General features: G+C 43.0%; 1 protein-coding gene across 1 annotated transcript in view; it reads left to right on the top strand.

Annotated features, from left to right (window-relative positions):
- The window catches only part of aff2 (AF4/FMR2 family, member 2), a 115,498-nt gene that overhangs the window by 57,702 nt on the left and 41,802 nt on the right, over positions 1-15,994 (top strand). Inside the window, exons 6-7 of the mRNA XM_083785724.1 lie at positions 13,180-13,266; positions 15,258-15,294. Of these exons, the coding sequence (XP_083641850.1) occupies positions 13,180-13,266; positions 15,258-15,294 (124 nt within the window). The remainder of the gene's footprint in view (positions 1-13,179; positions 13,267-15,257; positions 15,295-15,994) is intronic.

Below are 15,994 nucleotides of genomic sequence, written 5' to 3'. Positions count from 1 at the left end.
ACACACACACACACACACGCGCGCGTGTCCTGAGTATTAGCCGGTTTTATGTTTGCACAAAGAGTTTCCTGATGCTCTCCCAAGAGTCTGATTTGAGAGAGAGCGAGAGAGAGAAAGAGAGAGAGAGACATGAAAGAGAGAAAGAGAGAGACAGAGACAGTGAGACAGACAGAGAGTGTGAGAGACAGACAGACAGACAGACAGACAGACAGACAGACAGACAGACAGACAGACAGACAGACAGACAGACAGACAGACAGACAGAGCTTGGTCTTAGATTAAATGTTTTTGTTTCTTCAGAATGACATCATGGAACAATCTTTTCCACATTTTCCTCTCTTTTGCCTTTCTTTCATCTTCTCCTCCTCTTCTTCTCTTCCCCCTCTCTCTTTGCCTCTGTCCATTCCTATACCTTCTCCTTTTGCTGCTCTCTTCTATCCCCTGTTTTAAACTAAGCAGTGTTCATTTTGACTGCTTATTCATAGACTTTTGAATACAATTAATTTGAGTTTTTGTCATATTTTAATCATCTGAAATATTTGTAGTTTTAATCTAGTTTTAGTTAAGGGCGACTATGGCCCAGGAGGTAGAGCAGGTCGTCCATAGATCCCTGGGTCGGCGGTTCGAATCCCGCTCCTCCTGTCCACATGTGTCCTTGGGCAAGATACTGAACCCTACATTGCCTCCAATGAGTTGGTCGGTGTGAGCTTGCCACCATTGGTGTGTGAATATGGGAAGTGTGGACGCTGGCGTCAAATGTTTGCTGCTTTGAACAATTGTAAAGTGCTTTGAGCACTTGGAAAAGTGCTATAAAAATGCAATTCATTCATTATAAGATTTTAGTCAACTTAGTTTACCCTTAATTTAGTCAACTTTTTTTGGCTGGCCTTGACATCTCATTTATACTTAACTGCATGCCGAAAACAGGCGATGTACAGGTGATCTCCAGGCTAGATCGGCTGTTTTCGGAGTGCGACACCCGTGCTTAACCAAGCATGACTTTTCTTATTTCTACTGGATCTCTTCCCCATCAATAACATTATCTAGTTTTTATTTTAGTCATTATAGCATAGTTTGTATTTAGTTTTCAACAATGAAAAAGGTTCTAGGATCTACGAACATTCTTTGTCATAGTTTTAGTCTGCAAAATTAACACTGCTTCAGAATGATGTCAATGCGGTGTTTCTCTCCAATTCTGTATTCAGACAACCATAAGTACTTTCTCACCACTTCTTGTCAGGAGATAACCCCCCTCCCCTCTCTCTCTCTCCCTCTCTCTCTGTTTCCCTCACTTCTTCACGCTCTCTTTGTTCCCTCTCTCTCTCTCTCTCTCTCTCTCTCTCTCTCTCTGTACATCTCTTTTCATTCTCTCTATCTTCCTCTCGTCACACAACCTTCTGCATGGTTTATTTTTCTCGCCGCGTGCACTGTCTCTTTCTCTGCGTGCCTCTCTCTCTCTCTCTGTTCCTCCTTGTCTCTCTCTCCCCATCTCCTGTCCTCCTTTCAAAACTCATTCAAAATTCAAATTGAAGGCTAGCAGACTGTGTGTCAGTGTCAGGCAGGCAGCCAGCTGTGAGAAAAGCTCCTGTCAATAGTGTCAAAGTGCTATTCAATTCAGCCTGGACATTTAAAGCAAGGTCAAGTGTAAGGATCAGAGTGTTCACAATCGGAGACAACAATACCCCCCCCCCTCCATTATCAACTTCCCTAACATCCAAACCAGTTCTCTCTCCAGTAAAATCCTGAGTCAATTTGTTCAGTGTGGCTCTGTATGAGCCTTTGTGTGTGTGTGTGTGTGTGTGTGTGTGTGTGTGTGTGTGTGTGTGTGTGTGTGTGTGTGTGTGTGTGTGTGTGTGTGTGCTGGGGGCTGGACCGATTAGTGCCACAAGTTATCCACAAGAGATCCACTAATAATGTAATATTGTAACGATCACGATTATCGTAAAATCATGATCATAAAAAATCTCATGATAATATCTTCGGCTCGTGACTGCATCTACACATTCTTTTATGCATTACCTACAACCAGTGTAGTAATGAGATTGAGTCTGGTCAACGCTGTCTCACCCCCAAAAGCTAAAAGGAATCATGAACTAAAAACTGAACTAAATTTTTTCAATAATTTCATGAAAATTCAAAGAAAAATAAAATAAAAATCCATAAATTAGAAAACTAATCTTCAAGAACTATAGTGAAAATAGCCGATCTACGAGCTCACAACGAGGCACGATGCGAAGGGGTGTGAGCTTGCAGATCTGCTATTTTCACTAGTTTGGGTACTGGGCTAAAAGGTTTGTGAACCACTGGTCTATACAGTAGGCTATGTATTGTAGCACGACGGGTTACTTCCATTGAACCTCATGTGTTGGGACGTTGTGGATTAGTGCTTGATTAAATCAAATGATGCCAACAGCAGAATGGTTAATGGTGCATGAAAAGCTGCAGGGACCATTAGCAATGGTCTATGTTGAAAGCACCTGGCTGAGCCTGTTGATACTGTAGTGTGATTAAAACTAACACATCCACATACAGTAGAACTCATTAGAGGCCACTTCCTCACAAGTTCTCTAAGGCTGTTCAAAGTAATGGAAACATACAAAGGAGAATGGACTTCCCATCCTTATAGGGGTGGGAGAAAAAAGAAAAATCTTGAAAATGGTCTTATTATAGCAGTGGTTCCCAAACTTTTTCATGTCAAGGGCCCCCAAAATGACACTAATTAGCCCACAGACCCCCATTAGAGAAGATATGCCAGGGACCGCGGAGGGATGCCAGGGAGCCTCCGCGGTCACGGAACCGCCGTAAACGACGCAACTATATATTACATGTTTTTGTGCAAGTCTCTTTATACCTTTTTAACATACTATCTTTTTTTCTTAGAAAAGGTACATTATGAATTGCATTTTTATAATGAATTGCATTTTTATAGCGCTTTTCCAAGTGCTCAAAGCGCTTGCACATTACATTATTATTATTTTTCAATATATACATATATATATATATATATAAATTAGATATATTTTGGGGCTTTTTCTGCCTTTATTTGATAGTGTACAGTATGGTGACAGGAAATGGGCAGAGAGATGGGGGGGTGACACGCGGCAAAGGTCGTCGGGATAGGGAGTCAAACCCGCGACACGCCGTCAGGCTGGCTCAACAGCCTACTGTAGGTACAGTATCCAGACCGCAACACTAGCCGCCCGGGTCACATTACAATGATCACATTCTTCTAACCACTTTCACCCTGATGTCCCAATTTTTGGCATGTCTGTTTCAAAAAGAAGAAAAGAATATATATTTTTAATAGCAGATCTACAAGCTCACAAAGTGTGATGCTGTGTTGTGAGCTTGTAGATCAACACATTGTGAACGCTTGAGTGCGTGAACGATGTCTCTCATAAAACAGGCTCACTGCGCCGCGATCGATGCGACGCGCTTGTAGATCGTCTCTTTCCGCTTTTTTATCGTTCATTAATCTTAGTCGAGCCAAAAGTTTGTAATAATCGTGACATTGATTTGATGTCACATCATATCGCCCAGCCCTGCCCGCAAGCTGAGTTACATTAACTCTAAGGATGCACCTGAGGTAATACATACTGTACAGTACATACACATTTTGACGTTGTTTCTCTTACACACGCGCGCACGCGCGCCGCACACACGCGCGCGACATGCGGCGCACCGTCTGTCAAAACATGGCAACACTCTTCGGAGAGAGGGATGATGATGTCACAGAACAGTTGCCTGGCAACGGGTGGTATGTCGTCAGGCCAAGTGAATTACGATTGCGGAGAGGGGAGACACGCACACAAGACACACACCCAAACACACGCATACGCTCACTCCCACTCTGCCCATATATTACACAGGGATCGTTGAATAATACCTCATATGCTGTAGAGTAGACACTCAAATGGACACACGCACCATGCACACACGCAGGCACACACACACAGGCACACACACACAGGCACACACACACACACGCGCACGTCACACACACGCGTGCATTCTACAGCCAAACATGTTTTGTCTTCCTTTTACACACTTTCCACATGCACGCACACAAGGAAGAATGAGTCATCTCATAATATGACTCATACACTCCAGAGCAGATGCATTATGGGAGACTGGTCATCGGGCCTTTTCAGCCCCTTTACCTTCTGACCTCCACTGTCACAACAGTGTGTGTGTGTGTGTGTGTGTGTGTGTGTGTGTGTGTGTGTGTGGTTGTGTGTGTCTGCGTGCGTGTGTGTGTCTGTGTGCGTGCGTGTGTCTGCGTGCATGCACGCGTGTGCGTGCGTGCGATGTTTGGTGTGAAGTAAAGCCAAGTGTGAGGTTTATTCAGGGTTTATGTACATAAAAATGATTTATCAACCTCACTGCTTTGACTGCATTCTTTGATTCGACTCATTGCATGCTGGACTGGACCTCATCCAAGCATGCCTTGGGTAGCTCTACTATCCTGGACAGGCTGCCAGTCCCACGCACGCACAAACGCACGCACGCACACACACACACACACACACACAACACACACACACACACATGCACACGCACACACACACACACACACACACACCTAACTCATGCTCACAATGGCCAGTACACAAGAACAACATGTCTGTCTGGACGGTGAGAGAGAACATAGAGCTGACAGCTGTTCATGACGTTGCAACAGGATGGGGCCACTGGGTGGTTACGGTTGTGGTTATCAGGTGAGAAGTCTCTTGGTACAGTAAATGTGCAGGAGTATTTGTTTTAAGGATTAGTACATTTCCCAGCTGAATTAATTAATTAGTCATTCATTCATTCATTCATTTTTAAAATCTATATTGTAAATATAATGATGTTTTCGGGTGACTGACTGACCAAGTGATGAAGTTAACCCATTTTGACCTGGGAACGATTCTATAAATGTCTTCTAAATCCTGACATGTCTTTCGTTATTCAATTTTTCAAAAATCGCAGACCTACAAGCTCATAGCGCGCCACTCGGTGGCGCGCTATGAGCTTGTAGATCTGCTATTTTTCAATAGCTAAAGCATAAGATAATGCTAACACCAAAAGGGGTTAACAATCATCATCATCATCATCACCTTTATTTATACTTTATTTATACTCCGAGGTTTACAATACACAAAATACAGTCAAAAAACAATACATCAAACAACATTATAAATCAGGATAAATTAGGAACTTTATACAGAACAACCATCAGTAAAATAGATCAATAAGAAGCAGGAGCAATCATGGTGAAAAATGTTCTGGAGCATTCCTTTGAACTGACCGAAGAATGGCAGGGAGTTCAGTTTTAAAGAGTTTTGGAGTTCATTCCACGAAGTTGGACCATTGACAGAAAAAGCTGTCTTGCCCGCAACTCTGTAGTGAGTGGAGACCATGCAGCATCTGGCTCTTGAATGCGCAAGATGGTTGTCTATCTGCAGTACTGATCACAAGATTCACAACATATCTTAGAGATCAATAGTGTTGACAAGAGAATTCCTGATAAATGTTAGGCCACTGTGTCTGTCCACCAAGACGTTTTTTCCTGAACACATGTAGTGCATGTTTTTAATTGTTTATAACGGGAGGGCCGCGTTATTAGAAACTCCAGCAGCTGGGCTGGAGCTCAAAACACTCAATACAGACCAGTGAGACCACAGCAGTGATTCTCAACCTGTGGTCTGGGGCCTTGTGGATATCCCCCCCCCCCCCCCACCCCCCTCAAAATCTCATCTTTTACTTTCTCTAATAACAACCTAAATCATGAACCTCGGTTGAAAAAAACTAAAACTAAAAGATGTCCTTTAAGTGGTCAGATGGGTGAGCCGGGAATCAAATCAAATGAAATAAATTTTATTTGTATAGCACATTTAAAAACGACTCTCATCGTACCAAAGTGCTTCACAGGTCAAAGAAAACAATACAATACATCAGTGAAACAATAAAATAAATAAAGAAATTGAATAAAAAAGAGAGAGAGAGAGAGCAGTTAAAAGGCAGTACGGAGAACGTATCCTATAAAGTGCAAGAGTAAAATTAGGGGGACTGGAAGGCTTGAGAGTAGAGGAACGTTTTGAGCCTAGACTTAAAACTCTCAGTTTTGCTGTTCCAAATTTTAGGGGATGCGACCGCAAAGGCTCGGTCACCCCTGAGCCTCTTCCTTGTCGCTGGGACATTTAAGCTAAATTCCAATACCGCAACTTTCACACTCGCTCACTCTCCTCGCGTCCTCCACTCGCTCCTCGGCTCCGCCCCCAGCGAGGAGGAGAGGAGGAGGAGAGGATTCTATGCGAGGACAGAGTGGTGGTCGAATTTTCCTCTGGAATCGGAATGTACTAAGCTGTCATTTCAAAGCGACGGCACAATCCGCGATCACTAATGACGTGTATCAATTCAATTCAATTCAAAGGGCTTTATTGGCATGGGAAAACATACGTTGCCAAAGCAAAAGTGGTGTCACACAGCTGGATCCCTGGAACTCCGAAGTCCAACAGAGCCGTACAGTGCAGAATAGACAATTCATCATTTTGTACATGTAACCGAGGGTCCGAGGCCAATGTGTAGCCTATGTATTGGTAACACATATTCCTGAAATAGTGAATAAGCGCCAGGATGCGCACACGTATAAATCACCCCCCCCCCCCTCCTCCGACAGTCAGTCTTTGCAAATAACGGACACTATAACAGGAATTAGGTATAGTCTCTCTGACTTACATATTCAGTTCAGTCCACATATAAATAAATACATTTTTCATTTTTGTCACCGTCATTCATAGCAGTCTGTGCATTCAGGCATGCACAGAGATAAATTAACTATAGCTTTTGAGGTGCGCACAATATAGCCGGCCTAATTTATATATCCTACTTTTATTATGCTTATATCACACAACGCAATAAAGCCAGTGGCTTGTTGTGGTCCTTTCACTTTCACATAAGTAGGCTAGATAGGCTACTTTATCATTCTGAAGCTCTATTCATTCAGCGAAAATGTGTCTCTTCAACAAACAGTTGAACAGTGCGTGCAATGCGTGCATGTGTGTGTTGGCCGTTGGGTCGGCGACTTCAGCCAGTCAGCCGGCCGGCAGCTAGTGGATGGGGGGGGGGGGGGGGGGGGGTGCACAGTATCGGGTTTCATCAGTGTTTTCTGTGCCACATGTGGAGGAGGCGGACTTATGTCACTGGAGAAGGAAAAAAAACATGTACACGTGATGCGGAAATCCGCTGCGAGGAGACAAAATACCCCACCGAGCCTGCACCTGATGTACACTCGCTCTATGCGGTCTCGGAGAGCTCACTCGGCTCCTCCACTCGACTCTCCTCTCCTCCTCGATGGAGCGCTTTAACAATCGGAACGTTAACCATTTCCGGGTCACGCTGGAATGACCCCGAGTGAGCGAGTGGGAGTGAGCGAGTGTCCGAGATTTTGGGTATTGGAATTTAGCTTTAGGAGTCGACTGTCTGCTGACCTGAGGGTCCTGATGGAGGAGGAATATGAGAGGAGGTCAGAGATGTAGGAGGGGGCCAGTCCGTTTAGTGCTTTGTATGTAACCGGACCGGCAACCAGTGGAGAGAGGCAAGGACAGGGGTGATATGGTCTCGTCTCCTGGTGCCAGTCAGGAGTCTGGCAGCCGCGTTTTGCACCATTTGGAGACGGGATAGGGATGACTGGGAGATTCCGGTGTAGAGGGAGTTGCAGTAATCTAGACGGGATGATATGAGTGCATGGATGACAATTTCGAGGTCGTGTGCGGAGAGAAATGGCTTAATTTTGGTGATGGAGCGGAGGTGGAAAAAACTGGTTTTGACTATGGTGTTGATTTGTTTGTCGAATTTAAAGGCGGAGTCAAAGAGCACCCGAGGTTTTTAGTGTGGGGTTTGACAAGGGGGGCGAGGTCGCCAAGGTCATTTTTTATTTGTGTGATGGAGTCAGGTGGACCAAATAGTACTATTTCAAATTTACTGTCATTTAGTTGTAGGAAGTTTTGAGCCATCCAGCTTTTGATGTCGGAGAGGCATTTATTTAGGTTGTTTAGTGTGGATTGATCGTTGGGTTTCAGAGGGAGATATAGTTGGGTGTCATCTGCGTAGCAGTGGAATGAGATGTTGTATTGTCTGATGATTTGACCAAGGGGGAGCATATAGAGGGAAAACAAGATGGGGCCTAGGATGGATCCTTGGGGGACTCCGCAGGAGAGGTGGGCAGGGGGAGAGGAGAAAGTACCCATATTGACAGAGAAAGATCTGTCCTTGAGGTATGATTCAAACCAGCCCAAGGCTGTGTTTTGGACTCCAGCATGGGACTTGAGGCGGTGCAGTAAAATGGTGTGGTCCACGGTGTCGAATGCTGCGCTGAGGTCCAGCAGTAGTAGGACACCGCAGTCCCCAGCGTCAGCAGAAAGGAGCAGGTCGTTGTGGACCTTCAGGAGGGCTGATTCTGTACTGTGGAGGGGTCTGAAACCTGACTGAAATTATTATTGTGTTGAAGGTATGGCATTAACTGGGAGAGAATTACTTTTTCTAGGATTTTGGACAAAAATGGAAGTTTTGATATGGGTCTGTAATTGCTGGGTATGGAGGGGTCACAGGTCTTTGATTGATTGATTGAAATATTTATTAACAGTTTGTAGAATTTACAGTACATTTTAAGCACAAACTCAATACAAAGACTGTTAACTGTGAGTGGACGACCCAATTAAGCATTACACTTGTTTACAACAGGGTCCACATTGTTCAATTCATCAAAACATTTAGAGACATACAAATAGACACTTCTATGTAGCTAAAGAACAGAACAGGAATTCATCATATAGGAAGCAAAAAGGGAAAAGATACATATACAGTGAGGGGAAATGGGGTGGGGTGGGTCAGTGTTGGGTTTTTTCAGGAGGGGTTGAACTACTGCATGCTTGAAGCAGTCCGGGACTGTGCCAGTGGCCAGGGAGCCATTTATTATTGCCAGGATGCTGGGACCAGCGGTGTTGGCAACCTCTTTCAGGAGGGCAGAGGGGACAATGTCAAGATGACAGGTGGAAGGCTTCATGGTGGAGATTATCTTGATGAGGCTGGGTGTGTGGTGTGTGGTGGGAGGGAAGCTGTCTAATATGGAGGTGCAGGCCGATGGGGTCGATAGGTCAGATGTGGGTGGGGGGATATTTTGTCTGATGTTATTTACTTTTGTGATAAAAAATAACTCGTTAAAATAACTCGTTACATTTTGCAGCAGAAATGTCCGTATTATTGCCGGGGGGAGGGTGGATAACTGAGTTTATGGTTTTGAAGAGGATCTGTGGATTATGGGAGTTGTCAGAAATTAGTTTAGAGAAATAGGTTTTACGTGCTGCGTTTATTGCATCCTGATAACTGAGGAGGTTGTTTTTCAGAATGTCGAAGGAGATCTGAAGTTTGTCACTTTTCCACTTCCTTTCCGATTTTCTGCATTCCCTTCTCAGGGCTCTGGTGGTGTCATTTAGCCAAGGGGAGCATTTTGGTTTGGATTTTTTTTGTTTTAAGGGAGCAATATTATCTAGGATTGTGGCGCAGGTGGAATTAAATAGGGAAAGCAGTACCTCTGTGTTCATTTCTGGTTGTGGGGCCTCAACAATACAGGTGTTTGGGGCAGCAGTGAGGGCCTCTGAAAAAATGGCGGTAGTTTGGGAGTTAAAGTGACGTGAGTAACGAGTTGGGAGATGAGGTTTTGACAGGGGGAGAGACAGAGCGGCATCAAATAAAATGGTGCAATGGTCGGAAAGACATGGAGCTATTATTTCCATGTTAACTATATTAAAACCGTAGGATAGAACTAGGTCCAACGTGTGACCCAGCCTGTGTGTGGGACCGGTGTCAAGGAGTGAAAGATTAAAAGACTAAATTAAATGACTAGAATCGCTAACTAGAGGCTTATGAGGGCAACATAAGTGGACATTTATATCACCTAGAATCAAAGCCTCGTCAAAGTTGGGCATAATGGTTGAGAGGAAGGCAGAACATTGAGAAATGAAGTCCTTGGACTTTGGTGGGAGGTACACGAGAATAATTAAAAGTGGATTTTCAGAGTCCACTCTAATGACTTGGACCTCAAAACTGGGGTAGTGATCTGTGTTAACTAGGCGGCAGTTAAAGAGTTTCTTAAATATAGCCGCTATGCCACCACCACGTCCGGATCTGGGTGAACTGAAAGTAAGTGGTGAACATTCAGTTGTATTGAGCCATGTTTCAGTTAAAAATTAAAAATCTAAGTTATGGTCAGAAAGCAGTGTACTAATAAAAGCAGTTTTTTGGGTTATGGATCTTGCATTATATAGGGCCATTTTAACTAGGGTTGGGTATTTGGGTTGTAAGGGTTCTCTTTTCAAAGTGGAGAGGTTCTGGAGAACTACACCACGGTGTGAGGTACAAGTGCTAATATTTTTTCTGTCTAAAACAAGGACAGGAATGGGTTTCATATGTGTGGGGACATGTGGTGTGTTTAAGGATCTAGTGTTGATTAGGGCTATTTTTGGTGGATTAATGTAGGGGGGGGGCAGGGTGGATGAATTAGGTTGTTGAGCTTAATTCCGTGGGATTTGGGGTTATAGTGCGGTCGTTGGCCGATTTGAACAGGGATTGAATACTGTGTGTGAGTATTTATGGAATAGAAAATGATGGGTGAAAGTGAGGCGAGACTAGTGGTAGGACGCTGCGACAAGGGGGACAGTGGTGCTGTTGTTGGGAGGCTGCTGGCCAGCGTGGGGGGGTCAGTTTGGCAGGGAGAGCTGAGACCTCTCGAGTGCCTGGCGACAGCCGTCCTCAGGAGCTTACGACGACTGGAGGGACCAGAACCAGAATGCTTTGGAGAATTGAGCCCGGATCCAGAGAAGGGTGTGAACCGCTTGACTTCTTCTTCTTCTTCTTCTCTGAGTTTTATGGCGGATCGCAACCAACAAAAAGGTGCATACCGCCACCTACTGTACAAGAGTATGTAACATCATGTCAATTTTCTATTGCTATTTATATCCTAACCGCTTGACTTCAGTACAGTTTCAATACTTGAACTTACATCCGCTGATAGAAACACAGATAACTACAGATAATAATAAAACAAAATAATCAAGTCAAATAACATTATGACTAGAAAGTATTGCTCTTGCAACTACAACTTTCAAGTTTCAACATCATCAACATAGCTTAACCAAGTCATGTGGTATTCTACTTCAGTATACTTTTAACAACAAAATATATTATTGGGACCACTACAGAAAATTGCAGATTCATATCCAATAATTCCCATTGTAGACACTCTCACTGACTATCCCTCTAACAAATGCCCACCGTTTCACACAGTATCCATTAGGCTTGTCACCATATATTGTGCCACCAAATATTGTGATATATTAAAGTGTGGCGAGATAATATTGTCGAGATGATAGACTGTATATTATATTATAAATTATTAATACAGTATTTTTGCTAGAGTTCATACATGGCGTGTGATATGAAATATACACTTACTATATACACAGTAATCATTTCTGCAAGATAAAATAGGCCTACGTCTAATCTAAGATTGCATCAGGGGCACAGTGGCATCAGAGCCAAGGATTTACTGTGACCCGTTTGAGCCCTTGTGTTGTTAACCCATTCTGACCTGATTAAAAAAAGAAAATAGCAGACCTACAAGCTCGTAGCGCGCCACTTGGTGGCGCGCTATGAGTTTGTAGATCTGCTATTTTTCAATAGCTAAATTATAACATGTTTACCAAAAGGGGTTCCCGCCCAAAATGGGTTAATAACTACACTTGGTTGGTAAAACCAGGATGACAACAGCATGACACCGAGCTTTGTGAGAAACATTTAATATCATATTGTATCATATTGGGAGCCCAATATCGTATCGTTAAACCAATGTATTCTGGCACCACTGGTAGCTATACAAAGTCCAGCCAATATTATACTGGGTACTTTATCATAAAATAATGATTAAAACAAAGACTGTAGCAGGAAGGTCCCAGGTTCCATTCCCCACGCAACAATTGACCATGCCCATAAGCAATACACTGAACTTATGCAAAACATGTGCTAGAATAAAAACAATGATTTAAATCTACTCTACAGACTCTGTATGCATTCAATATATACATGACATAAATCACATTGTAGGGGAGAAGACATTTTTGAGTGAGACGTCACACACGTGTGTGTGTGTGTGTGTGTGTGTGTGTGTGTGTGTGTGTGTGTGTGTGTGTGTGTGTGTGTGTGTGTGTGTGTGTGTGTGTGTGTGTGTGTGTGTGTGTGTGTGTGTGTGTGCTCGCACATAGAAAATATGCGAAAGCGCTGTTTCCAGCTTGTGGCCTCACTTTTGCCCTGACAGCAGTTTTGCCATTACCTGCAGTAACTTTCCGCACTGTGTGTCTGTGTATTGGGCACGCATCCACTCAAGTCATTTGTGTGTGAATCTGTGTGTTGGGGGAGGGGGGGGGGGAGCATGTGTGTGTGTGTGTGTGTGTGTGTGTGTGTGTGTGTGTGTGTGTGTGTGTGTGTGTGTGTGCAGTATAGTGTGTCTCTGTGTTTATGTGCTGACAGATGAGGTGCTATGCAGGTGATAGTGCTATGTCTGCACTTTGGTATCTCCAGATACCACACATTGGGTCTACAATCAAAGTGAGACGTATTTATATATGTGGAGCTGCTGGTAATTGACTAGAAATGCTAATGTAATATTTTTAGCTGTGACACAGCATAGTGGAGTTATGCTGATCACAGCTGTGCTGAAACACTGACCCGAGTGGTTGAACTGTGTGAGGTGGATGGGGGAGACCGGGATGCGTTACATGCGCGAATAATAACAGTACACAGTATTAAAGTCCTGAATGTCAATTTAATCACTTAAGCTTTGTTGATCACTGTCCCACAGGGGGTCTTTAGTCTAGTCTATCCCCTCATTTTCCAAATCTTCACGCATACTGTAGAATATAGAGCATAACATTCAAAACAACAAAAACACAGTAAGCACAGCAAAAACAAAGGGATAGAATAAAGAGTTCAGCCAAGAGCAACGCTAGGGTTCACGTAGTTAACTCTGAGAGCGTGCATGTTTCTGAAATTAATACATTGTGCACACACACACTCTTATCAAAGCTCACACGCTGCACTACATGACACACAAGTTTATCTTAATTATAGTTTCCGTGTCTTTAGGAGATGACTCATTCCTGGCCTCCTCCTTTGACAGCCATCCATACTCCAGGCAAGGCTGAGCAGACAAAGTTCCCTATTCCTAACAAGGTTAGTAATGCTGGGCAGTGGGCACCCGCTGGCCTGGTGGTCCAGGCGCATGCCACATATAGGCGTTTGGCCAGACAGCGTGTCACGTGTTCGAGTCCCATTCATGACGACCTTTGCTGCGTGTCTCTCCCCTTCTCCCCCTTCTTTGTCTATCTTCACTTGATACTATCAAAGGCAGAAAAAACTAAAACAAATCTTTAAAAAATATAATGCTATCATTCACTGTTCAGACAGCATCACTATAGTCAGGGTTGAATTTGCTGAGGAGAATTAGGGAATCTATACAGTACTTCTTTTTTTAATATCCTCCTAATATTTGTATATACAGTATAAGATACAAGATCAGAGAAGGAAAGGAATATGTTATATACATTTCCTTCTCTGATCTGATGTCTTTTTTTATTCATGTTTGATAATGTCATCATTTAACAATTTAATTCAAAATGTATGTTAACCACATTACCTGCCCTCCCTATTTTGGGCCAATCTCACAATGCATTGTGATACGACAAGTTGCGAGCTTGTAGACAGGCTATTGTAACTTGTTACGACCGCCTGTCTAGGGTAAGGGGAGGTGACATAATAATGAGGAGACAGCTTTCACAAAAGAAGATTTGTTTATTACTCTCCTTTTTTCTCTTTTGACAGAGACAAAAACTTGTCAATTCTTTGTTTGTTCAAAGAAATAATGGCTTCAGGGTCTGTTACATTGAAGAAAAACTTACTATCTAAGAAAAGAAAATTACCCCTAACTAAAGTCCCTAACAAACAAAAATACAGTTACTAACCTCACTACACTAACTAACAAAATACAGTAAATGGGATTCAAACAAAACTATCAAACACCCCTACGGGATGGTAAAGCAGGGATTCACATTACATGGGAAATACAAAAGTACAATAAATAACTGACGATCAAAAATAAGAGCAAATACTAAAGGTTACTTAATAACTCATAACTGACATGAAACTGGGATAACAAAATAGAACTTAATCAAAGGAACTGAAGACAGACTAACTAAGAAACAGAATAGCAAAGCAAACAAAAGAAAAGGGCAACATGGGTGGCGTCTCCTCTGCAGAATTAGCTGTCGTCCTCACAACAGTCAGGACAGACTGAGCACATTTATAGACAGCAGGGCCATTACCCAGCTGCTGGGAACCAATGAGGAATAAGGGGTAGGTCCAGGTAGGACCTGTCATGATTGCAGCCACCTGCTTTCATTTGACCAGTCAAGTCATCAGCGCCACACCCATTCTCTACATTCTCCATTCACCTCCATTCATGACCTTAGAGAACACAAAAGGGAAACAATATAACACAGGCCACCAACATATCCAACTCATCACAATGATTCCCAAATTAACTAAACACAATAACAACAATACTAATCATAAGGACAGCGGTCCGTAACATAACTTTTTAAAATTGTTAAATGGAGAATTTTATTGAGCTTAAGTGGTTACGGAAATGCCACCGCCCTGCCCCTTATAAATCGAACGCTGACCATATTGCTGCTGATGTTATCAGAATTGTGGATATACAGAATTATATTATATGATATCAACACATATTTTGTGTTGTATCGTATATTTAATATAGTTGAATCGATATGCAGAAAATTACAGCAATAGACCTTTTAAAAAAACATGGTCAACGTACTTCCATTTTGTCTTCGTATAAAGGCAAATATTTGTTTTCACTAATATGAAAAGGCCAACTTTCTGTCACCTCTGATTCTTTCTTCCTGTATCTGTTAACACGCAATACAATGTGATTTGTTTGAGGATCGCACAATGCTAACAAGTTACAACCCAGGGGTATCACCATGACACTGTGACACTATGACCTGTTCCGGATCCTTTGCTGACATGCGTTTCATTTCTCCATAGTATGCAACAGTGTAAATATTCTGTACTGTCTATCCATTTCTTTCTTGTTCTCTATTTTCCCTCTCTCTCTCTCTCTCTCTCTCTCTCACTCACTCTAGGAGTCGCAGCATGTAACCTCAGCCTACAGCGCCCCGAGTAAGCTTACTACATTTCCCAGCAGTCAACACTACCATAGAGAATCTCTAACATTTTGACACTTGATGTTGGCAAACCAATAACTGCAGTATAGGCCAGCGATAAAAAGAGAGAGAGAGAGAGAAAAAAGGAATTGCGGGGGCGGGCCTTGGTGTGTGTGCTGTTGGCCTGTCACGCGTTGCCCCACTGTGCGTGCATGTGCACATCTTGTTACCGGGGCGGAACGGGTTTTTTTCCAAATCACCCAAATCACTGAATGCTCCTTTCAGTGAAAGGGCCTGGCTTCAATTCCTTCTGTAGGTGTCCTGTTGAAGTGTCTTTGAGCACGCATCGGGAACACAACACCTGAATGTTTATGTTCAGTGTGAATCCCTTTGGAGTAGACTGGACTTAGTGTCAGTAAAACAGTCACTGAAATAAGTTTTCATAAAACTTTCCAATTAAATTATCTCTTGCTCTCGACAGGTTTGTGTATCATACAAATACAGTGGTCCTCTCTCTCTCAGTCACACACACACACACACACACACACACACACACACACACACACACACACACACACACACACACACACACACACACACACCAATTAAATAACATTGGGTCAGACTGTCATGTTTTTCAATGTCAGTGATTATATAGAGCTGTAATGATAACCACCTCACTGTCAAACACGCTAAATGCCAACGAGGTAATTAGC

Source organism: Protomyctophum parallelum, assembly GCF_964188405.1.
Source record: "Protomyctophum parallelum genome assembly, chromosome: 16".
In the NCBI taxonomy this organism is placed as follows: domain Eukaryota; kingdom Metazoa; phylum Chordata; class Actinopteri; order Myctophiformes; family Myctophidae; genus Protomyctophum; species Protomyctophum parallelum.
Note: the sequence above shows the minus strand (reverse complement) of the source record. Positions and strands in the feature narration are given on the sequence as shown.